This window comes from Toxotes jaculatrix, chromosome 24 (genome assembly GCF_017976425.1).
Source record: "Toxotes jaculatrix isolate fToxJac2 chromosome 24, fToxJac2.pri, whole genome shotgun sequence".
NCBI lineage: Eukaryota > Metazoa > Chordata > Actinopteri > Toxotidae > Toxotes > Toxotes jaculatrix.
In genome coordinates, this window is record NC_054417.1 from 3,140,348 (window position 1) to 3,165,903 (window position 25,556).

Here is a 25,556-nt window from a genome sequence, read left to right on the forward strand (position 1 = left end):
CTGCCAGCACTGGGCGTCACTTTTCACCTCTGGCAGACTCTAATGACTCTCATGCATTTCTAATGCGAGCCCCACTTCTCTGGTGAGCCACTTTCCTCAAGGTCCATTCAGTTCTGCTTAGATCACTCGAGTTCATTAGAGTGAAGGGCAAATTATTCAGCCTGGAACTCTATAGGCAGCAAATTGTCATATAGAAAACGATTCATACAATAAGCAACAGCAGAGTGTCCTACCTGGAAGGTCGCAGCCCAGTATCTCCACTCTCATCCCGATCCCTGCTGGAGACCACCTCTCTGGATACAGCCTGATGTACTGGGCCACTGTCTCCTCAAAATGACGCAGCTCTGGCGTGTCGTAGTGTGTGTTCCCCTCGAAGATCTGCACAAAACACATAAACACAAAGCTTCAGTGGCTGCTGAACTGGTGTTATGTGAAAACAAACATAGCTTAATTTTCTCCATCTGTCCTCCACCCTCGCCCACCTTGGGCAGGCTGGTCTTCTTGTCCATGATGAAGTTCCAGTCTTTTGCATTCAGGCTGTGCGCCACTTTGTACTTCCTAACAAACGCCCGGTTGTCCGTGGTGGCCCCACTTCCGGCGTCCCCTCCCCTGGCTCCTTGGGTGATCACACCACGCACCGTCTTCGGCACACCGAGGTCCACCTGAGGAGATCAGATTTAGATGAATGCACTTTACATTAAAAACAGCACATGGTTATCGTGTCACTGCTGCTGTGCTTCTGGTTTCAGCAGTTTTCTCTGGCAGCGCGTGGAAGCAGGAATTTACGGGTGCTGCGTGTCGCAAGTATAAACATGACATTTTCACTGTGAAAGTAACAACAATTAGATTGAATAATGACACAGCAACCAGACAGACGTCTCTATGATGTGTATTTAACTGTAAACCTGACCCTATGAGACAGAATGTACAATGCACTATAGGTGCCAGTAAATTTATTTATTTATTTACTTACTAATTTTTTTCACCATTAGCTATAATCTGCACAGTTGCTCTTTCCGTGGTCCACACAGGCTAATCTGCTTCAAGTGTTCTGGGTTAGTGTCTACTATTACTCCTTAATGTGTGGACGATTAATATCTGTAACCTACAAGGATAAAAAAGGATCCGCGAGGTGCTGACAAGCATAAATATCAGCTGGAAACTTACAGCCAAAATTTTCAGTGAAAAAATCTCGTACCTGTAGCCACTCCTCTCCAGCCAGAGGCTGTGCAGGGGCTGGGAACCAGCCGGAGCGACTGGCGACCAGACGGGCGGTGCCAGGATTCCACACCATGTCCCTGCTGGAAGAGGCTGAGATCTGCGCATCAGGTAGCAGGCCGGAGAGCATGCCCTGCAGGTCTGAACACGGAGCATCTGGAGTGGAAAGGAGAGAGTGAAGAGATTCCTTTAGCCTTCACCTTGGGGGGGAATGGAGGGGCTTGGTGGAGAAGTTTCAGCGATGACCTAACATACGCTCATGCTGTTACTCATGTTCCCACATGGGAGCTGTTAAGCTTCACCGCAGGACTGCACTACTGGCTGCTAAGCACTAAGAGTTTAGACTGGAACAAACGGGAGAGGATGAGGTGAGAGACAAGAGGAGGGAAGGAAAGGAGACGTGTTGTGCAGCTACTGCCTCAAGTTCATCATGCAATTAGACTGCCATTAGTGAAATAAAGCAATGTGTTTGGTTGGTGCTGAATGGCCACAGTTCACTGCTTTGCACTTCACATCTCGCACAAATATTTAAGTGTCTTTTAGACATGTAGTTCACTGTGTTGTGTCTTTATATTCTTTACAATGGCTTGTCTGTTCACCAGGCTGCACACATTCTTTGCACATCCACTGAGTGAGGGAAAGTCCCACATACATGTAGAAGCACTTGGGAATGAAACTCATACGGATATGGATGGACGAGTAGCGTTGAAAGTAACTTGCTGAGGGAGTATGTGCGAGGGAGAAATGAGGATTAAGGGGATGAGAAAGGTATAATTCAAGGAGCTGGGAGGCAGAGAGGTAGAGAGCGGAAAGAGCAAGAAAAAAATCAAGAGAAAGAGACTCGGAGCTGAAGATGACGGTGTGGGGACACTGGGAGAAGGATGGAGGGAGGAGGAGTGAGGGACCGGGGGAGGTAGATGAGCGCGGAGGGTGGTGCGAGGTAGAGAGAGCTTAAGGAGGAGGAAGAGAGGGAGGCACAGAGGAAGCGAGAAAGGGCAGGAGGAAGGGAGATGGGGAGATGTTAGTTGTGCTGACGGTTTAAGAGAACACAGATCAAAGTTTCATGCTGTTATGTCACTGCAAAAGCAGGAGATGTAAATAATGAATAAAAAGCACAGGAAGTGTATGTGTGTACGTGTGTGTGCCAGTGGGTGGTGTCTGTGTACATTTCAAAGGGTGTGCCTGCTTTTGAGGTCACCTGCTATATTTAGAAAGCGCTGGTGTGTGGATGTACCTGTACTGTAACAGCTAATAGTTATTTTAATAGCAGCTGTTGATGCTGAAGCGAATCACAGTTTCTGATGTAAGAGTGAACGGGGAGCCATGAATGATTGATCGGTACTCATTTCTCCATATAGAGGAGCTCGCGGAGCAAAGAGGACACATCATAAGAGTATCAAAAACCACGAGAGGAGGAAGAGGCGGGAGAGCGGGGGGAGTCAGAGACAGAAGAGCATGGAGAGAGGGAAGAGACACTGGTGGAGCCTCTGGAAGGAAGAATAGAGTAGAAGTTTCCTTTAATTAGCCTGAGGCTCACCATGTTTAAAAGATAGCAGGAAGAGTGTGGCAGAGAGTAAATACACATGGATGTGTGAGTCAGTATGTGCCAGTGTGTGTGTGTGTTCCCTTTTTATGGTTTAGGAAGTTGTTTTTTGCTGATGTTCAAAGTCTTTAAAGTCGCAAATTATATTTAGCTTTCAAAACAGTTTTTTCTTGGGAAGACAGCGGTGGAAAATACAGACTTCTGACCACAGTGTTGAATCACACAAGTGGACTAAACTGGGATTTCTCCTCTCACTCGTCACTTCTGCTAATTTGCCCCTGAAAGAGAGACTGAGCTTAAACGTGCAGCAGATACTGGGCAGAGGTGACTTTAGGTCAGAAGAATCTAACCTCGTCTCACACACACACACACACCTGTGATCTGGCATCCGTAGAGCTCGAAGCGCAGAGCGATGCCGTTCCTCCAGGTCTGCGGTCTGATGCGAACAAACCGGGCCAAAACCGGCTGTGGGACCCGGTTCAGAACCACCTCAGCTGGGTCTGTGTTGGCGTGGAAGATCTGGGAAAACAAAGACAAACAGAGGACAAAGGGCGGTTACTGTCAGACAGAGATGTACTGTACACACCTGTACGCCTGAGTCTTATCTCTCTCCTTCTCACACACACACACACACTGCGTCTTGCTTTACACCCACCCACAGTGCATGGTTTCGCTTGGCTACACACACACACAGTGGCAGGCCGGACAAAGCAGAGACAACCCAAACACGGATCCAATGTCACCAGCCCAGCTGTCGATATGTTTTGGGGTCAAAGGTTCGGCGCTGGGAGGCTGGGAAAGCCTGACGATGGATGAGGGTTCCTCTCTCTCCTACACACACACACACACACACACACACACATACACACACACACACACACACACTGCTCACTCATCCACCAACTTCCATTCACCTCTATGCTGGTGGTCATAGGAAGCTGCGGGAGACGTGACCTGACACGGCCAAACATGACTGGCCTTCAGACGGAGGAAGTCTGTCCAGGTGGGCAGGATGTGAGTGAGTGAAATTCACTTCCTGAGGCATCCGCCCAAAAGCATCAACATTCACTTCAGGGACACTCCCTTCCTTCCACTCGCTCTTAAGCGACCGGCTGGGGCAGCAAGGGTCGGAGGGCAAATGTAACCAGGGTGGTCAGTTACTTTCTGTTTGAGGCAGAAATGTGACCCATAATGCTCCAGGGCGTTGGACGAGGACATTCAATGACAGACACGAGTCTCCCTTTATTTCCTTTTTGTGGCAGAACAGTTTTCCCAAAACCCAAACTTCCAGTTTGTAATTATGAATAACTTCCTCTTCCTTCTCCGCCTCATTGTCCCTCCACTCTCTGTCCATCTTTACCACATCCCTCTGGATCCCTTCATCTCAACACCTCCATTTTCTCCTTCAAGACTGTACAGTTGATATCTCTCCACACCTCCTCTCTTACCACCACATGCCTTTCTTCCTCTTGTTGGTGGCTACAAACTGAAACCACACACACAAAGACACAGGAAACCACAGGGACCCACACAAAGCCCCACGAGAACACACACACCCTCTATGCTCTCAGATAAGCAGAGGAAGCGTCTCTTAACTGACTGAGTGACTGTTAAGTGTCATTCACTCTCTCGGTCTGTGGTCGACCGGGCCGGCTGATAGGAGAGCCACAGCTGAAGGACGCATATCAGCAAAACCACAATGACTAACATCACAGCCGCTACGCAATGAAAAGATGGAAAGAGCTACAAACAGCTGAATTAAAGATTAAAGGCATAATTTATTAAAAAAAATAAATAAAAAGGTCCCTGAATGACTTTTCTTTTTCTCTAATCCGAGCACAGAATGATCAAACCTGAAAATGTGACGATTCCTTCTTCTTTTGATAATGTTATTTTATCATAAACCGTCTGGTTTCAGTCAGAGTCTGAAACGATTCCTCTGCCTTACTGGAGTAAAGTGACCCATTTGTAAAGGTCCCTCTCTGGCACACGCCTCTCAAAATTATATGATATTCCAGAAATTCCATAACCAGTGGGAATATGAGTGATATGACTTCAAAATCCTACTCGAGGGGTTTTATTTGATTTTGGGCACGGCCTGATTTAATCAAGTGGAGCTGACACTGGTAATACAAAGCAGCGTGAGTGTTTGAACAGATAAGCGGAGGCTATCTCTGCGGTATCTGCTGCTGGCTTGAGGATAGACAGCCGTCATGTTTACCTAAGAGGCCAAACAGTGGATGTGGGCTCTTATGGGGGTTATGTAAACACCCACGCATGCTCACACAAAGACAACCGTATGCCTCACATACAACCAACCTGTCTTCGCCACTTGTAGATATTCTGTCTGTGAAACAAAGAGCAGCGGGATGCAAAGACAGAGAGGACAGGAAAAACAGAAAATGACTGCAGGGAGGATGAGTCCTCAGAAGAATAGTTAAAACCAGATGAAAAGAGGAGTGGAGGTGGGTGTGAGAGAGAGAAAGAAAAGGTTGAATGGAGGACAGTAGATAGAACTTAATGAGGAATATGAACAGAGGAATGTGGAAGAGGAGGCAGGGCGTGGCGGCGAGTAGGAAGGAAAGAACAACGAAGACATTCATCACCGAAACAGGAAATACTCCATCCAAGTATTTATATCGTTATAAGCCAAAACAGCAAAGTTCAATGGAATTTCCTCAATTTTAAAATAAACTGCTATCACTAGTTAAAGCTCACTGTAATCACACTATTGGACAAACATCCAAATCCCAGCATCAGAACACTGTGTTAACTATCAAACAAGCTGTCCAAGCTCCATAATCTGAGGGGCACTGAGTCAATTATTACAACATCAGCAAAAGAAATTTTATGATAAACTGCAATAAAAAATAAATTGTCAAATAAAAAATGATGCAAACATCAGCATCATCAGGCCCATAAACACTTTAGTTTCAGAAGTGGAAAGTTTCTGTAAAGTATTTGTCTGTTAAAACTTCCCAGAAATGTCTTCAATGTTCCAATGTACAAAATGCCCAGCATGACTAAAAGGCCATTAGCTGGTGCATTATAACATTGGCAGCTGCTTTTCTTTATTTTTTTTTTTATCTCTGGATAAAAGCAGGGAACACGGCCAACATTACTGACACAAAAAAGAACTATTTGTTCAATAAGAATCAGCTCTCGAGAGCCACTGTTCATTTTTCCTTCTTGGACGTGAGAGAACAAACTTTTACAGGAGCCAGAGAGGGAAGACAGAATAAGACAATGAGCAGCTGTCAGTCAGCTCTCAGCGTCGTCTGTCCACTCCACTTCCTCCCATCTATTGTTGGGCTACCTGAAAGGTCACTCATTTGACCCCTGAGCAATTACTTCCAAGGTTAAAGGTCAATGGCCTCAGGAAGCAGATGGTTGGTCATTGACTAGCTTGTTGATAGCATGGTTACTTTTTGACTGATCAGGAATGTCCACCGGGCACGGCGCGAATTCAAATGTATGCTTATGTGTGTATAAGTGTTTATGTGAGGCACGACGAGGGGCACAGCTGCCAGTCTGTTGTCTGGGCCACCTCTGTAATCTGCCTGACGACTGGCGTGTTCTTTTCTGCTTGTGTATGTGTGTGTCTATGCGAGGCCCCCTCTTCACGTGACGTGTGGGTGAGGTGGGCTGAATAATTAACGTTGTCATGTTGTGTGTCCCAGTGTGGAGAGTCATGAAAATATAACGAAGCCCCGCTCGCCGTCTAACCCCACCCCTCCAGACACACACATAGCAGCATACGACGGTCAGACTTGTTTGTGTGGACACTGGCGGGTCGCTGGCACCATGGGTATTTAACTATTCATGACCTCTCAGGAGAACGAGGTCACTGTGAAAGGTGTGTGTGTGTCTTATTGCAGACACACTCCATAAAGATCTAAATCTCTGGACCAGCAGAAACAGAAGTGCGTGTGCATCCTAAGCAGACTAAATTTGACTGGGTCTTGTTAGAGCGAAGAACATTTGTTCTGTGGAAAATGAGGCGTGGATAAATACATACATCATAGCCTGATTCATTTACCATCTCTCCCTTTCTCTCTCCGTTCTGTGTTTTTGGCACATGTCTCCTTCCTCTGCCAGTGTTTTCCTTCTAGCTGATGGCACCACGGGGAGAAGTGGTGAGCTCTGCACAAGACATTATTCATTTCCCGGTCGTCTTTTCATCCCTGTGTTGTTCCCTTGATCTCTGTCTCTTTCTCTGTCCATTACACTCCTCATCCTCGTCTTCTTGCTCTAGTTATTCCCTCTGTCTCTCTCTTCCTTTCTAGCCATTAGCCCCCTCTCCACCTTTGCTCTAGACGCCCCCCTCTTTCTCAGTTCTCTGTATTAAGATGTTGACAGTAGGAACTGGTTCCAGCTGGCCGCTCTCCACTACTGGCTCTAAGAGGGCGAACAGTGTGTGTGTGTGTGTGTGTGTGTGCACTAAGGTTGAAGCAGTGATCCATAGCAATTGTCCTACACCACCTTATGTTGAAGTCTTCCACTTTGTACCAGTGTTACCAGTTGTGTTGTCTCTGTGCATGTGTGTGTGACCTCTCACCTGTGTGTGTGTGCATTTGCAGCTGTATGTCATGAAGAATGAGTAAGTGAAACACAAAGCTTTTGTGTGTGTGATGGAGGAGCAGGGTGAAAAGCTGTGTGGGCTTTTTTTTTTCCTCTCCCAGGTTACTTTGTGTATGTGTGTGTGTGTGTGTGTTGAACAGATTTAGCATAGCCCCACAACGCTTTTCAGTAACACAATGCTTGGTTAGCACAGGGGCTGATGGGATTTTCTTCACAGACGGAAGACAATGTGTGTTTGAGTCCATGTGTGTCTATGTTACCACTAAAAAAAAATCATTGTGTGTTCGTATCTATGTGTGAGTGTAAGTGTATAAGTGTGTGTGAGTGTGTGTGAGTGAGATATGCAATTCCTAAGCGTGTTAGCATCTCATCAAGTAATGAGGTGCATATGTGAGTAGTGTGATTTAGAATTAACAAGTCACATGGGTGTCAAACTGAAAATGTGTTGGCATGCAGAAAATGAGTCAAAAAAATCACACACACACACACACACACGTGCGCGTGCATGCACACACACGTGCACAAAGCCTTCTTTGCTGGTGTGACTGAGGTGATTGCAATCTGCAGTGCTGGTGTTTTTCCCTTCACACAGCACTTTCATTTCTCTACAAAAAAAAAAAAAAAAGAAGTGCTGTTTCTCACAATGCCTCAGCTGCTCTCGCTCTTTCTGCCCGCCTCTCTTTCTGTCAAATAATCTTTATTGGCATTAAATCCTTCGGTCTTTGTTAACACAGCAAATAAGCACACAAATCTTGACAATGAGTGAATGACAATGAATCTCTTCCTACAACAAGCACTGTGAGCAGGAACTGCCAAACCAATCCTTTTATTCGTGGGTGATTCATATCTGATGCACAGCCACACTCACGGCTCAGCCTCCACAAACACACACTTATTGTACACTACCGACACACGCACTCTTTTAAAGCCACATTAACTTCAAACTCACTGTTAAATGACAATTAGAAGAACCAAATCCCAGTCATTACAGGACCCCCTGATGAGAATTGAGCTTCAACCACTTAAGGGCTCTTTGGGGGGCTTAGGACGGGCTAACTGGGAGTTTGTACGACATGACTGTTGGATTAGCAGTCACGGAAGATTCAACGGCAGCCCACAGGGGCCCCGAGAAGAACCTGGCTGACAAGGAGAGTGAAGAGTGCGGTGAAATCTTCAGTTTCAGCATTATAAAATCAGGCCGGGCTGAAATCACGACTGCAAACTGTGCTTCGGTGTGCGATTTGTCAGAGGCGTTATTCCTAAATTCAATCCATCCATCAATGTCTGCGGTTGGCAAAAATACAAAGAGAAAGTTTGATCCAGTGTAATCTGAGATGCCTTGCCCCTGTCTTAAACATCAGAGAGCGTGAATGCACAATAAATCCTTTTGGATTTGAAACATAATTTGAGAACCCTATCACGCGTGGAGTAAATGTTGTAACTGTCATCTTTTCTTTATCATGATCAAAAACAGATGGTCTACTTAATCATATCTACATTTTAGCGAGATAATGTAATGTCCCATTAGTAAAAGTATCAAACATTATTTCCTGCTTTCAGCCTGGTTTTGAGGAACATCCATAATTTAAAACAAACCTGCATGTTTTATTGATCTTTCATTTTCCTGCCGGACTTTGTGCGTTCTTTGTGCAAGCTGAGAACATAACCAATTTAAAACTTTCAATACCACCACTCACAAAACAAACAATATCTCCACCAAATGCATGTGGACGCATCCGCGTCTGAAAGTGTCTCAACTGTTTTTTTTTTTTTTTTTGCTCAGACAGATTAGTGGACTCAGATTACGTGGTACAGACAGACAGACACATCATATACATATGCGAACACACGCTCAGATCTCCAGACAGAGAGATCAGCCAGAGGTTATTTAAAGGGGGGGTCTGGGGATTCTAAGTGGGAGGAGTGGGGGCAGTCTGGGGGCGGGGTTCTAATAAATTGCACAGATGTTGACTTTTTAAGTCAAATCCACGTTTCGCTCAATAATCTCCACATCAAATACCCCCCACTGGCCCCACCCAAACCAATCACTGGCGCACACAGAAGGGGAGTCCCAGTCCGTGTGGGTGAGTGTGTGGATTAACCCGCTACACACACCCCCAGCCTTGCCACTCTCTATTTTTTCTGCCACTGTCTATTTTTCCGCTTGAAATCCACAGTGACCTTCACCCAGATATAAGGGGCAGGGTTCACTTCCCCCAGAGACAGGCTTACTGCAGGTCACACCATGACAACAACAACAACCTGCACTGTATATGCATTCATACACAAGCCTGTGTATGAATCCACCGCCCCACATCACACACAAACAAACGGCCGTGAGGCCACCAGTTTACAAAAAAAAAAAAATGTTGTTGTGAACCTCTTTAACACAGTCCGCACCTGCTATGACTCCAAGGGTTTTACAACCCGAGGTGTGTGTTCATGTGTGTATGCACTGGTGTGAGAGAGATGATGAATAGCAAGAACAGATAAGGGCACATAGAGGACTCCATTGTTCTTGTTTGTCAGTTTCCCTATCTCTATCTCTTCCTCCCTCCCATTCCCTCTTTCTCTACCTCCTGACTGAGGTCATGACTCTGGTTCATAAACAGTCCTGGAAGGGGAAAGACTCCTTCAGGAATGTTGCAACTGCTGATATGGCTCTTTGATGCACACAACAAACCCTGTTGTTGTAGAACATATCATGATAGTAGCATAAAGGTTAGAGAAAGTGCACTACAAGTTCAAACTGCTTCTTGACTGTTTCATCCCTTTGTCTCCGTGTAGAACATGCTGATCTTAAAGCACCTGAGTCGATCTGAAAGCCTACCTTGTGGTTCTTGCCATGTCGGTACACCATCCAGTCCTCTCCGTTGGTGCTGACCTCCAGTTTGAAGGTGGTGACGTAGTAGGATTTCTGAGTCTCCTTAGAAACGGCTCCTTGTGTGGCAATGCCGGTCAAAACCTTCAGGAAGTGGAGGTCAACCTGGAAGGAAAAAAATAAAAGATTTAAAACTTGATTTCTTATATTGAAAAAGTATTTTCTTAATAAATGAACAAAACAGATTTAGAAAGGAAAAAGAACAGAGTAACAGAGCCAGTGTGTGGATTGCTGTAGGGATTTATGGGGCTCAGGGTTGATGTAGATAACAGAAACAGACCAGCTGCTGTGAATATCTGTCACACAGACAGCAGGGGATGGACACCGACTGCGGCCTACTGCTGAGGAAGCCTAGGTGGTGTTTATGTGTGTGTGTCTGCATTGCCGTGTGTGTGAGGAGAGGAAGGCTGGAGGCAAAGATCAATGGCGCAGTGTTGGGATGCATTCCTGAAGAGCACCTTCATCAATCACGGGCTTCTCACCGCTCTCCCCCGCGCTCGTGTGTGTGTCTGTGTATGCATACATACGCGTGGACTCGGCGTGTGAGACAGGAAAGATTGAGAGCACAGAAGCACTTCCTTATCATCAGTTCACAGTTCCTCCATTTCCTTTATGTGCGTGTTTGTGTCCTGCTGTATGTCTTCAGTATATACAAGATGCTGTTACCCAGTGAGTCTTCCCCTTCACACCTTTATCACTGAGACAGATTCTCTACATTTATTGTCCTGAGCAAACGAAAGTAATGTTGATTCAGATTTCTCTGTTTGGTCTTTGCAGTCACTTCACAGCTGGAATTTTAATGAACTGAACCCAGAACACGGAAAAGAGCTTGATCTTAAAATTGCACATTTTCTACTGCTGATTCCCAGGCCTCACACAAACTAAACCTACTGTATTTATAAAGGTCAGAAAAGCTTTTTTCAGCTGGGTTCAAAACAAAGAAATGTTTTAACAGCAAATCTAAGTGGAAACCTTTAATATCTGAGAGGCGCAACACAAAGATACACTGGCAACAGACAAACTACTGTACATACCTGAATATACTCCTTGTTGCTGTCCTCTGACGGTGTCCAGGCGTTGTCGTCATTGTTGAGGCGAGCCTGCCGTGGCAACCAGCGGCCGTCGTAGAAGGACGTAGAAGCTGTGATCTGATCGTCGCTGATCTTCCCTGACTCCATACCGAGCGCCATGCTACAGTGGAATGCTGCTGGCAGAAAGGAGAGGGGAAGAGGAGGGAGATGGAGAAAACTGAGTTTAAACTGTTCATTTGTTGACGTGACTTTACAGTCGAGATGGAAAATGTAAGAAACAAAGGGAGGAAAAGAGGAAGGAAGAAAAGTTGAATAGAATGGATGACAGATTTTCTTTAAGAGGCTGAGATGGAAGATCTAAGTATTATAATATAGAGCCTGAAGACAGAGATGAAAGGGTAAATCCAGACAGGGAAGGGGCAGAAAGCAGCCCAACAGGTGAGCAGAGGTAAATTGAGGTGAAGTTAATTTATATTCTAAAAGAAAATAGTATAAGTCTGCTTCAGAGAAACCATGCTCCCTTAGGAGAGAGCAAAATAGGCTGAGAGGGGTGAGAGAGAACTTTGAGATTGAAATAGCATTAAAGTAGGCAAAGCTGAAAAGATCGAGAGGGTAAGAGGAGTGAAAGATGAAGAAAGAAAGATGAGTGTCAGCAGAGATGACGGAGAAGAAACTGTTGAAAGAGAGAAAATAGAGATGGGAATAAAAACAGGTAAACAAACCTACACTGAGAGCATTTGAAGGCACAAACACACACTCTCTAAAAGTTATCTTGCACTCACAGTCGGTGACTTCTTTGTGCGTCATGTTGTAGCGGGCGGAGAAGCCGTCTTTGGCCACGGCCATGTCGGTGTGGAAGGACAGGGACAGCAAGCCGGAGGACGACTGGATCTCCGGAGGGATCTTTGTCCCGCAGTACCGTCCAATCAGAGGAGCCACTGCAGACACACATACAGAAATCCAGTTGATGTAAAGATACGTGTCATGTTGTAGTTTTTTGGCCAAACCTTTAAATTGTGACAGGAAGGTTTTGTGCTTTTTTTTTAATTTTTAAACTGAGCAGTTTCTGGTTTCACTCAGTGCTTCTGCCATATGATGATAAAAAAAAGTGAAATATTCTTGCAGCATCTTTAGGAACCAGTGTGCCTGTTCCATTTAAAGAGGAATCCAGCTCTGCAGAGACAGGTTTCCAGTGGCCACGCTGCTTCAGTAAGTGTTGTCTAATGAGTCGCAGCATGATTCCCCTCCGTCTCTCTTCCTGCCATCATTCCTCTTTCTCCCTTTTCTCTCCTGTCCATCCCTCCATCTGCCATGTGTGTCTCAGCCAGGGCCCAGCAGGGGGACTGGAATCCCTGCCTTAATGCAAGCTGCACTGTGATCAGCTGCAGACACACACACACACACACATGCAGGGATACACATGCACCAGCGAGGATTACAATAGTCTCAAGAGTAGCTCCCTCGCCAGACACCAAATTCTTCACCCTTCCGTCTTGTCTCCCATCCCTCTTTCATGCCCGAGGACTCAGCTCACTGGAACTGGGTTACACTTTAATTTCCTCCTAATTCACAACTTTGAATGGTATAAATTGTTTTCGGCTATCAAAGCTCCCAAATTCAAGGCTATAATTGGAATTTTAAATCCACTTGGATCCCTTTTTAGCAACTGAAAATAGAATAATTAGAGCAAATCCTCAGTTCTCTGCTTCATATTTAAAAAAAAATTGGGGGAAAGAAAGAGAGAGGGAGAGGAAGTCAGCAAGAGGGAAGTGAGAAACGAACCACTCACCACCGCTAATGTGGTTTTCAGCAGCACCACAGCAGCTAACGTTACCCTATGGCGGTTTCTATCAAAGCCCTCGATAATATCCTCAAATGTTTTTTCCTCGCCACTTCCTGATCTCACCTGATAGGCCACTTTCTCAACACTCGGCACCTCCTACTGGTTACGAACAGATACACATCGTGGCCGTCACTCTCACTCACTCGGGGGAGGAAGGAAGTGCCAGGTGATAAGAAGGGAGGACAGCGAGGATAGGAAGGGGGTTGATGAAGGGGGTTATTACAGAGAGAGGGAAGAGGGGCATGGGAAAGGGCTGCTCCTTAGGGGTGTAGAGGCACTTTCAGCTCCCTGTGTAATAATGTTTCCTCTATGTAATGTACAGGAATGTAAGGCAACAGTGCTGACATCAAAGAGAGTGATGGCTGCCCAGGAAATTGAAGACTGCTATGCAAATTTCTGTGTGGGAATGTGGGGGACTGCATGAGTCAGAGTGAGTTCTGAATGTGAATATGAATGTAATTGTGTGTGTGTGTGTTATGCTCAGAACCTAGAAACACTGACTTTCCAAGCATGTGTGTGTCTGTGCACCTTCGTAAGTGTGTGTGCGCTTGTCTTGAGCTGAGCCACTCAAACGCGTGTCACTCGTGTGTGTGTGCATGCGCACTCACCTTGTGGCAGACCATCCCACACGTCCAGCCAGTCGTACTTGCATTCGCCCTCTCCCACCAGCAGGGGGTCGTTCTCCAGGTCAAAGGTCAGGAACGTGAGGGTGATGTCCATGTGGGGCGGGGCAATGATCATGTAGGAGCACTCCAGATTGTGTGGGTATTTATCCGGGAACCCCGGGGACTCGATCATACCGGACGGGCTGGTGAAATTGCGGAAGCAGAATTCTGACCCTGAGCGGATACAAGGATAAGAGGATATTTAGAAAGGAATAAGCAATCGGTCATATTAGTAGAAGATACAGGCATAAGCAATCGATCACACGGGGATATCTCATCTGACTTGCAGAGGGTGTTTCAGAGAGTCGTTTATCACTGACAGCGAGCTGGAATATACAGTAGCCGTGGTGGTGAGACACACAAACACACACATGGTTTATGATTATCGATGGAGGAGAAAATACACACCGAACAAATGCTCAAGTAGGCGTGTCTAACGTTGCATTGTGCTACACGAGCAAGCTAATGACTCTTTTTGTCAGTCGTGTTCACCGTTTATGACCACTGTGTTCAAAAACAATAAGGATGTGACCAAGATGTGAAACACTTATTCTACTTTCAGAAATAAAATAGTAATATTATGTTGTATGGCTTTAGTTTGCCTGTAAAAGACCCCTTCATCATATGTATGATGTTACATAATATGACATGTTCAAGGAGCAGACTGACCCCTGCTCTGCTGCATATATTCAAAACAAATAATCTCTAACACTCTCTTCCCCTCTTTTTTTGCACTCTGTGTTTGCGTGTCTCTCTTTCACACACTCACACACACCACAAACGTTGTGTAATGGTTCTAAGTGGGCCCTTTGCGGTGGCACCTCATTAGCCATGCAGATTTATGCGCCCTGGGCGGCTCACCTTGAGCGGCGGCAGCTGTGTGGCTCAGATCATCTACCCATCAGCCACTGCTCCGCGGCTCACTGGGGAACCTGAGTCACGGCTGAGTGTTTATGGACCGGCACATCAATGAGAGTGCACACACTTACAGTCCCATTCACAATCCATGGCTATTTTCTCACTCTGTCCATTCGCCTTCTCCTCCAACATTTCTATCTTTGTATGTAGGCTATAAACAGCCGCGTCTGTTTAGTTGTATGTTATTCTCCATCTCTATTTTTATACTTGCCAGAAGGGCAAATATCTTGGTGTGATAATGTTGCTGAGAGACTGCAGAAAATGTTATTAGATCTGTGTGTGTTTAAATGCACATGTCAGAAATGCCTGTGGTAGAGGCCTCTCCAAACCAACTGATAGTAGTTATTTATAAGTGCACTTACACTGGACAATGTTAATTCCTGCTTCTCTACAGTTGAAATTACTTGCACAAGGCTGACTGATAAAAAATACATTTCATACACTCTCCTTTGCCAAGACGTTCGTAACTGGCCAGCATAAGGAAAAGAATCTGTTCTTGTAGTATTTTCCCATCACTGAGTGTGCTGGAAAGCAAATAGGGAGGTCAGGCTGAAGAGACTCTGGGGAGAAGCTTCTGGTGGATTTCAAACCTGGGAAAGCACCACTGCACTGTCTCAGAGAACTGCCAGGCTGCATGTGATAACCAGATACATATTCATAAAGGCAGCGTTTAGGAGCACAGACATGTTAACAGCACATTCCTTCTGCCGCATTCCTCCGAGGCACCAGTCCTTATTATCAAGCAGCCCTATAAAAGCGCAGGGGTCGACTGAAAGCTCTGGCCCTCCCCTGTCTACACTTGGTTAATGGCAGAGAACTGACCCCAATCAGTGTGGAGAGAGACGGAAAAAACTCAGGAGATATACACAGTCTGTGTCTCTGGCTTTGTTTTCCCTGTTCTCCAGAATCTCCCTTTTATCTGTTTTTCTTGCTTTTCCTCTTTCATTATTTTGATGGCAATTATCTCAAAATGTTCTTTCCTTCATTCACTATGTTTACGTTTGTATTAGTGTACTAATTTCCACGCACAGTATCTGTCACGGCGTCTGTCTGTCTGTCTCTGTCGACCTGTTTTGCATACATGTACATATGTTGACACAAATGTATGAATCTTCCCCTACATGTTAAAAGCGGCTCTGAACCTCTTGTGTTGCCTCCCACACACGCTGCAACATCAAAACACCAGTGGATCATCCGGCTTCATGCTAGGAGCCAGGCTGCCTACACAAACAGACACACACAGACACACACACACACACTCACACACACAAAGAACCAGGCATTTTGAAATATGACGGTAATTTACAGCAAGCTACCGGCGATATCTCCCTATCCCCTCAACCACTGACCTCACCTCTTTGAGTTAAGTGTGTTTTTGTGAGTGTGCGTGTCTACAGCCGCCGTGTATGAGTGAGCAGCATAAAACGGAGTAAACAGGAAAGCTATGAATCCATTAAAGCAATAACATGCATGTGATTGTAGTGTGGTTATAATGAAACAGTAAATGAAGTATGCAGTATGCATGAGCCATATGCCATGAGAGTGTGTGTCTTTTTTGTGGAAACCTTTTATTAACCTCCTCGTGTGTATCTTTTGCTGCCGGCATGCTTTGCCTGTCTGTATGTGTTTCCATGTGTGCATGCATCTGTGTATGAAGGTGTGTGTGACAGCTTCCCAGTATGTGTGAGACCCAGTAACACACTGGCCTTGTTTCTTACTGGGTCACAGTGCAGCAGTGTGGAGACCTACTGCCGAAAACTTCAATCTGAGCACAGCTTGACTCCATCGCCTCCAAACACACTACTCTGTGTTTAGACTGTTTTACACTTAGTGTGCACGAACTAGTCGCTTCACACGCCCCACGCTGCCACGTGCCAACGCCGTATGCATGGATGTGTTCATATACTTGCGTGAGCATGGGTACGCTTTTCAGTGTCTGCATATGCATGAGTACCTCCTCTTTTCGTTAGCCCTCGTTAGTTCACAGTATATGAACATGCCAAAAACAAGCCCCCCTCTCTACCTCCCTCCGCCCATGTCTTGGCCCCCGGTTGGTGCCTGCATCTCACCATGAGCTGCCATTTGGCAAGAGCTGTCTGCTGGCAAATAGGGGGAGGTCACGGTGTGAGTGTGTGTGTGATTGTGACGCAGGGGGGCGAGAGGGTGAGTTGCTGGGTAGAAACCACTCGACTCTTTCACATGAGTGCCTGATGTAGTAGCAGCTTCACATGTTGTGTCGGGGGCAACCCCTTTCCCTCCTCCTCCTCTGCCTCCTCCTCCTCCTCTCTTCTTCTCCCTTCCCTTCCCTCCTTCCTTCTCTTCTCAGCGGTGACGTGCAGAATCTGTGTTCATTCACTCTTTCAACTCTCTTGTCTTGTCTCGTCGTCTCGCTCATCCTGTCTTCGGCACGCAACTCTAGCTGAGGGCTCACCCCTGCGTTCGCAAGTGTCTGCCGCACATCAAAACCCGCCTCACCCTCCGCTCTCTCTACCTGCCTGTCTCCACCTGACATACATCTGCTCCTCATACACAGACACACGCAGATCTCTCATGTAACCCTGCTTGAGTTGAGTTCAAGATTTCATTGAAGAAAGTCTCTCCTGAGGCATTTGAGGAGGGGTGTGTGTGTATGCGTGCGTGAATGTGTGGCGGGAGGGGCGTGCTACACAGAGGGGTTAGGGTGGAAACCCTACAATAACGACAACAACAACAACAACAAGATTGTGAACAACAAGGAAACCCAAGAAAAGAAAAACAACATTCTTGGCGTGCCACGGCTCAACACTTTTATAGACCCGGAGAGACATTTTGCATCAGTCTGCAGCAGCTTAATATAGCGAGGAATGCTCCTTCTAAGTCGTGTATCACGCTGATGTGTTCTGTTATGTGTTGTGGAATGGAATGCCATCATTAAGTTTTTTTAATCTTGAGCACAAAAAAAAGCAGACGCCATAAAGCCTCCTGCTGTTTGTGATCAAAGTGTTCGTGCAGCTCTAGATTTCCTGGATCTTATTCATACCGTCATGCCTTATTATTTCATTTTGGGACATGTTTTCTTCATCGCTCATCAGTCTTAACCACTCTTTGCTCTCACTTTATTTATTCATGAATTTAATTTACCTTTGCCAGTTAATTACTTGAGTGTAATTTCAGCATTGGGAAGACTTGGGTGTTTCAGGAACACCACATGGCAATCAGCCATATAGTAACAGCCATCGCTGAGGCAAGGGTCGGCGTCCAATCAACGCGATAGCATCAGAAATACACACAGGGCCAATGTTATGACTGGCGCTTGGGCAGGGGTCTTGCCTTAGGCTGCGCCCCCACCGCGCCCCCACAGATGCCACGGCAGTGGTCACCAGTGGTCACGAAGGGGACGCCTTGGGGTGCACTCGGCCATGTCTTAACTCAGGATTGGCTGCGACGTTATCTGCCCCCGCCGCGTTAGTGGTGGGCTTAGGGGGACTGTGAAAAAGGGGGCTTTGCTAGCAAGTCTTCCCCCTGTAGCCGTGGTAACAGCGTCAGCAGCACGTGACTGTGTGTAAGTGAAAGTGCATGAGGGGTGGATGGGGGTGTGGGGGTGGTGGTTGGGGCTGAATGAAGGGTTAAACGCGCATGAGTGGGACTAAAGTAGGCCACAACAATAAGGGGGCGGAGGGGAACCATGCACTTTCACTGTACACCAGGATTACATGTACTGTATGTGTGTGTGTCTGTGTGTGTATGGGGGGGTTGGGTGGGTAGTTTAAAGGATGTTGTTTTGGGGCAAACGCTCACTCTGGCTCCCCTCAGGAGGTGGAGGGGTATCAGGATGGATGTAGAGTCAAAGGTCGACTCCTGCTCCTCCTTTCTGGAAATAATTAGCTTTCACTGCACTGTAGCCCATTACACACACACACACCTACACACACACACACGTTGACACAAACAGATTGCTTGTCCAATTCAAAACCCCCTAGAGTTGTTACAGTCACCGCTTATGTAATAGGGTTGAATGAACAAAACAAAAACAAGCCGCTGTATCATTAGTTCATAGTACGGAAAACAGGCCAAGATATGCCTCTCTCGCTCTCTCTCTCTCTCTCACAGACACACACACACAGCCAAAACCAGACACACACTGTCTGACTTCTAGACACAGTGTGGTGGGGTCAGCCTGTGCCGTAAGCCGTACTGTCTGTTTAAGATGGGAAGGAAACTGAAGAGACACGCACACACACACACATCTCCCAGCTGTGTGCTGTGATCTCTATCTCTGCTCGGACGCACCCTTTAAAAACACATACGCACCCATAAACACACACAGCCGCTCGCGCACAAACCCACACACTGTACACACGCTGTACCAAAAATATTCTACTCCAGAGCACTCTAGGATTACTCACACGCTTTTACAGCTTTGAAAGTAGAAAAGTACAGTTACGTCGCAATGTACCTCGATAAAAATAATATTCTTGTCTTCCAACCTGAAAGTACATGAACACAACAATGCAACCAAAATCCATTAAGTAAAAGTAATGGTAGTGCAATTACTTCCACTCTGGTGAATAAACACATCTCCTCTAGGATCTCTGCATTCCCGTCACAAGTTCTAAGCGGTGTTTAGTGGAAACCCATGGCCCAGGCCCGCCACGGTAAGACAAACAGCTATGATGAGAGCGCGCAGGCACTGGAAACGCCATAATTAACACATGGCCTCAATCACGCATCCTGAATACATTTCACACACCGACTCGCTCCTCCTTTGTTGGCCTGTCTCCTTCACCCCAATCATTTTCCCACCGTGTCTGTCTCTGTTTGTCTGTCTCTCTGCCTCTCTCTCTCTCTCTCTCCAGCACACATGTGCATCTATCATTCCGCCTCCTCATACATACAGACAGACACAATCTCACACAACAAGCTGAGTGGAACCACCCACACATGCAGCACGCAGACACCTACATGTGCTCGCACAGTGACACAATCTCTCATAGCCCCTGAATTTATACCAGGATCTTGTTAAAGTCATGGCAACCGCATCCACCAGCCTTCAATCCATCCATGTGTGTGTGTGTGTGTGTGTGTGTGTGTGTGTGTGTGTGTGTGTGTGTGTGCGTGTGTGTGACAGATGCAATCTACAGTATTACACTGTCGAGGTTCAAATCGGTGGCCTTGGTAATGGAGCTGAACGTCAAATCTGGGTCACACTCATCTGACACAAACCCAGAGATATTGTTCAAAGGTAGGAGGCGATAACTCAGTGCAATCTTTCTGTAAGAGGAGCACTTACACTCTGTGCTCCACAAACTCTGACTTTTACTTCTCTCCAGTGACTTTCACCTGAAACTCTTCGAGGATAGATCAAGAAACTTTTTGAGAACTAAAAAAAAATCTGAATTTAAAAGTCTGTTCTCGTGATGAAGAGCTGACTATCAGCAATCAGCTGGTAACTCACTGGAACATAAATCTTTTAGCTGCCTCAATGCCACCTGACCATTTCACCTCCCCTACTACACACACACACACACACACCAATAAAACAAATATACTTCCCACTACCACCTCACCTGCAAAATGCACCTCACCTCGTGCACTTCAGCGACCTTGAGAAAATTCCATTTCGGCACACACTCCTCCCCATCCATCTCCTCGCCTCTACCTCCACCTATAAACCTTTAACCTTAAGTCCAACTCCAAGTTGCCTTGGAGCTCTCTCCATCATCCCACCACCCCCTCCTTTCTCCCAGCCCTCCTCGTGTCCCCAGAGGAAGCGGATCCTGCTCCAATTAAGTGAGCATTCCTCACATGCTTCCAGGCAGCTTGGAAGAAGTTTAGTAGTCTTTTTTCTCCCTCTCTGTTTAGGTTTTGTTTCCATGCCCGGCTGCCTCTGCTGATGTAGAGTGTTGTGAGAGTGTTGGGGTGAACGAGCGCAGGTTTCGGGCCATTAACGTGGGACAAAGAGGTGGTGCAAAGACAAAATCATTAACTTAAGTATTAATGTGCAGCAGAACCTTGTGCTTGGTTCACGTTTTCCACAGAGGTCAGAGAATTCTCTCACACACTCTGTACACTCTGTTTAAATTGTTGAAATATTTTACCAAAAAGTTTGTGAAAAACACAAACATGTCCCTCTGTTGTATTAACATCAGTTCAAATTTAGTCATGGTCACCAAGTTGGAAGATTTTTTTTAAAATCTATAATAAATAAAAATAATAAATCACACTGTAAGGCTGATCATATGATAAATATGATGAATTACTGATCAAACTAACCATTATCAGCATTATATAAACAGACCAGACTGACCAATCACGCTCAACAATATTTCCTCACCTGTTTTGAAGATCTCGTAGCGCAGAGAGAAGCCTGCCCCTTGGTGGGCGTAGTCGGAGACGAATCTGATCTGGAGGGAGGGGCCAGATGAGATGATCGGAGCTGGGGCGATGTTGCTGCAGTGTCGACCCAGAACGTCAGCGGTGTCCGAGGTGCCATCGCGGATCTCGATGAAGTCGTACCTGATCCACAATGAAAGGAGAAACAAAAAAGACGGAGATTATTTACTGCTGCGTTAAAATGTTTCCTCACAAGCATCCTGTAGGAAACAGTGTTAACGTTGGGATTACACTGAGCTTAATGTAAGAGGAAGTGATTAAGAGCAGTAAAGAGATAAAAGCAGAGCAGCGGCATGGAGATAAACATAGATAGATAGTTATGGAGTTATGCAACAAGCTAAGCTAATAAAAGCAGACAGGTGTGGACCTATTTACCATCAGAGTCTGCACCTTACTCGTTCTGTTTCCCTTCAGCTGCATTCAATATCGATAAAATTAACTCTTACAAGCCAGATTTGCTCCGGACAACAAACACAGACACCAGCTTGGTGCGAGGGATCCCCAAATGCCTGCAAATGTTCTGAGGGTGAAGATGCAGGCAAACAGACAGACAGCTGGGTGGATTCATTAACAACGAGAGTAAAAATAGACGGAGACACTCATGAAAGAATAAAGAGGTGAGGGCTGGGGGAGAGGAAAGGTGAGGACATTAGCAGCATGGGGGGGTGAGGTGGGGGGTTACAGAGAGAAATTAGGAGGAATAAATGTGAAGACGCCTCGCTTTTTAGCTTCCACGTGCTTGAGCTCTGAGCTCTTTGTGACCTCTGACTAGCCATCTGACCCTGAACTATAAAAGCAAATGCTTGACTGTCAGGTTAGTGTGTGTGTGTGTGTGTTTTTATGTGTGTGTGAGAGAGGAAGACAAAGAGAGAGAGAGCCCACCTGGCTGATCCAGAATTAGCTCATTGCCCCGTGTGTCACTCCTCTAACATTATTAGACACATGCAGCAGCACAGAGTCACAGACAGAGGCAGCACACTCAGCCATCTGTGGGGTCTGCATTTCTGTTGCACGTATGCTTGGTTCAAATTTGAAAGAAAGAGAGAGATTAGGTGGGATGCATGTTCCAGTGGCTTTTCCACTCTTTGTTACACAGACTGCTCTGAACGTGTGGCAGAGCCATCTGCTCCTCTGGAGGCTGTTTACAGAGAAAGTGCGGCTGCCTCCGTTTTACGTGACAATATTTTTCGGCCTCAGACGGTCGAGTTCAATGAAAACTGTCATTTGCGGTGAAACACAGTCCATCTATGCATTACCTCCGATAAATGATACCATAGCTGTGTTGATATGATTAAAAAAGGACCAGTTCATGCTCGGGAGCTGACTGTGAACCACCTGGTTATAGGGTAATAATTTGGGGTTGTGACAATATTAGAGGTTGTGGAAATCTCCATAATTTTTGTTTGTTACTATAACTGTGCCTAAGTGCTGTTTTAAGCAAATTGCACCAAATTTTACTTGACTAATTTTGTTCCTGAAGCAACAGTCAGAGTAAAGCAACCTCCCCTTTTCTATCCCTTTCTGTAAGCGTGCGTGTATTTGTATTTTCCTCTAAACGTGCATGTTGTTAGATTTAAAGTTGCACAACTGTGACTAATTTCCTTGTAATTTTGGTCTCCACAACATTCGTCCCTGTTTCTATTTCTCATCACAGTGCTAACAACTGTCTCCTCACCCCCCCATATTGTGACTCCCTGCGTAACTAACTGCATCGCTGCAGGAGCCTTGCAGCGGCGTTGAGGACACCCTCCCAACATTTACTCACACAAACACTCTTGTCTCAATTAGTTCAAATGACGAAACCGTCAAAAAAAAAAACAAAACAACGGGGCCACTGTTGTCCCACTAATTACTGTGATGGGCTCTTTGATGCTGAAAAAGCATCACAGGCACCTCTGGAGTCTTGCTAATGTTCAAAACAGGAAACTTTTTTTTTCTCACAACTTCCCCGAAATGAAAAGTATTCACCAAAGCTGAGAGGTACCAATCAGCACTAAGCTGTGTTTCTCCGTGGCATCTAAGCACTAAGACTGCTTTCATTCTGCAGCTTGGAATAAAACTGGGATTAAGTAGAGTCACTAAGCCTCTTTTTTGGCTATCTCATTCCTGCAACGTATTGATTCCCTTACAGAGCATTCAAGCTAAGACTGCAGATGGAGGGATAATCCCAGTCACATTAATTTGGGTCAGAATGGCACAAGCAAAGGTGAGGATCAAAGTGTGAAAATGCTGCAATGAGCTTGTAATGTCACAACATTGTCTGCACCACACAAACATGTGAAGGATGACAATGTGTAGGACGAGATTTATTTTATTAAAACTATATAGTATAAAATGACACATTATAAAATCATAATTTTTCTATTTTTAATCAACTACTAAACTTAAACGTTAAAGATCAGTTTACTAGTCATTCTAATTAACACACTGCTCATCCTGTGAAAACGGCTGTTGATGTGTTTTCTGTGGAGCTGGGGGAGGTTTGTCAAACCTGAGAAAATTACTCAGGTGACAATTGATCTCAGCATGTGTTTTTGGGGCTTCAATTTTGAAAGGAAAGCCTGTGTTACAAACACAACACAAATGTGTTTGCCGGGCAGGGAGGGTCTAATGAAGGCTGCTGTTGTGCTGGATTATTGGAATTGCATGTTCCAGCCTTTTTGAAGCTTCACCCGTGCCCGGGACTACAGAAACCCGGAATATCTCTGCCCCTGCAGCACTGACTGAGACCAGCAACAAAACAACATATGTTAATCGTTCAAAAACAGATGTCATTCTTCTCTAAAGAGAGTGTGTGTGCTCGAGATGTAACAAATACATATATGTGGTGAGGGGACATAACAGGTTTCAGTCTGCCTGTACATTCTTGCAGTTAAAGTAAGTGATGGTTGGGGCTGAAGCAAATCTGTGCAAAAGTGGGCCTGAGGAGCACTTGTGCTCATGAGTAAAGAAGCCGTTGTCCAATTCTCTTATACGTGTCTTGGTTGTAATCCGGCATTACAGAGGCGATCGCAAAGGCTTTAGCGGCAAGCTCCCACGGTGAGCCTGTAAGAGCCACGGCTATCCCTGAGTACGCCTATTTAGGGCTGTAACTGACACATGCTTAGGGAAAACACACACTCAAACATGTGCCAACAAACACACACGCAGATACAACAGACATGTACACACAAGCGCACGCAGATATAGACAAACACCGGGCGTGCGCGTACACACTTGGAGCTGTATCGCCAACACCAAGGATAAAAGGCCTGCGAAGGAGCTGAGAGCCTAATTAGGTTTTAATTGATTTTGGAGTGGGTCTCTATCCTTCTCTTTCTCTCTCTCCCTCTCTCCCTCTTTCTGTCTTGCTCTCTCCTGTCATGGATTAGCGTCAGTGAGTGAGTGTTCCTCAGATGTGATTATTGACCTGTTCGCTCAGCCTCTCCCCAGGCTCTGATGAATACATGCATGAGGGCCTGACGTGTGAGAGCCCACTGTCTGTCTCTCTCAAACACACACTTGAGCGCATTCCAGGACACTGCACACACACACACACACACATAAATCATCTGCACATGCGCACACACAAACCCGCACTCATGAAGACACACATTAGCATCACATACCACTTGCACACACATTCAAGCGTACACGTAGCCCCCCATCCAGATCCAAATTCCATTAGGAGTTGTTTTGATCCAAACCCCGCCTATGTCTGACACCATCCATTCCCCATTCCCAGGTTTCTGTCTGTCTGGCAGTCTGTCTGGGTCTGCATGACCGGCCCTGTGTTCAGGGAGCCATTATGGGACAGCAGTCCCCCCCCCACTCGCCCCCCCCCATGCCCTTGTTTCCCCCATAGAGAATAGCTGGAACAGAGGGAGAGGGGTTAAGGAAACTAAAAACCCTTCAGGGCCAGTAATTCTGCACCAGTCCAGACATGTCTCCTCTTCCTCTGCTCACATATATCACTCCACCCCTCCGCCAAAACAACTAATTGCCTTTCACACCTTTGCTGTTTGTCGGGGACCAGGGACATTTCCTGCAGGCAATGGTGTCTCACCACAGAGACACATAAGTGCAGTGTGTGTATACACTGTATATATGCATATTTATAGGCTTTTGTAGCCTTCAAGGCTCCATTAGTGGTCACTCTCCCTGCTACGGTTTTATTATGTATACAAACCCTGCTGCTTCCTTCTTCTTTTATCTTTTGTGAAATTGGCAAAAGAGTTCTCATTTGACCACCCGTCTGTGTGAGAGCTAGCTTGGGATATTGTGTTTCATTAAGTTGAATCTAAATGCCTACATATTAAACATAAAGCATTCTCTGGGAGCGTCGAAATTACACAAAAGATTAACACATAATTTGCTGCGGGTGCGTCATGGTCGTCTGATTTATTTTGTTTATGCCGATAAAAGAGGAACAGCTGTTCTTGAATATCAGGAAACCAAACTTGGCTGTACCCAGACACTTGAGGCCGTCAGTTAAAATGATTTTCTTCTCTGCTCCATTGTGTTT

At 45.8% G+C, this 25,556-nt stretch overlaps 1 protein-coding gene across 4 annotated transcripts in view; it reads right to left on the reverse strand.

The window, feature by feature from the left end:
• Positions 1 to 25,556, reverse strand: part of nrp2a (neuropilin 2a) — a 75,630-nt gene that overhangs the window by 17,988 nt on the left and 32,086 nt on the right. For all 4 annotated transcript variants that reach the window (XM_041032454.1, XM_041032456.1, XM_041032455.1 and 1 more), the window contains 9 exons: positions 20,994 to 21,175; positions 13,706 to 13,936; positions 12,037 to 12,192; positions 11,258 to 11,427; positions 10,173 to 10,328; positions 3,136 to 3,280; positions 1,199 to 1,374; positions 483 to 662; positions 234 to 378 (listed from right to left, as the gene is read on the reverse strand). In XM_041032454.1, the coding sequence (XP_040888388.1) occupies positions 234 to 378; positions 483 to 662; positions 1,199 to 1,374; positions 3,136 to 3,280; positions 10,173 to 10,328; positions 11,258 to 11,427; positions 12,037 to 12,192; positions 13,706 to 13,936; positions 20,994 to 21,175 (1,541 nt within the window). The remainder of the gene's footprint in view (positions 1 to 233; positions 379 to 482; positions 663 to 1,198; positions 1,375 to 3,135; positions 3,281 to 10,172; positions 10,329 to 11,257; positions 11,428 to 12,036; positions 12,193 to 13,705; positions 13,937 to 20,993; positions 21,176 to 25,556) is intronic.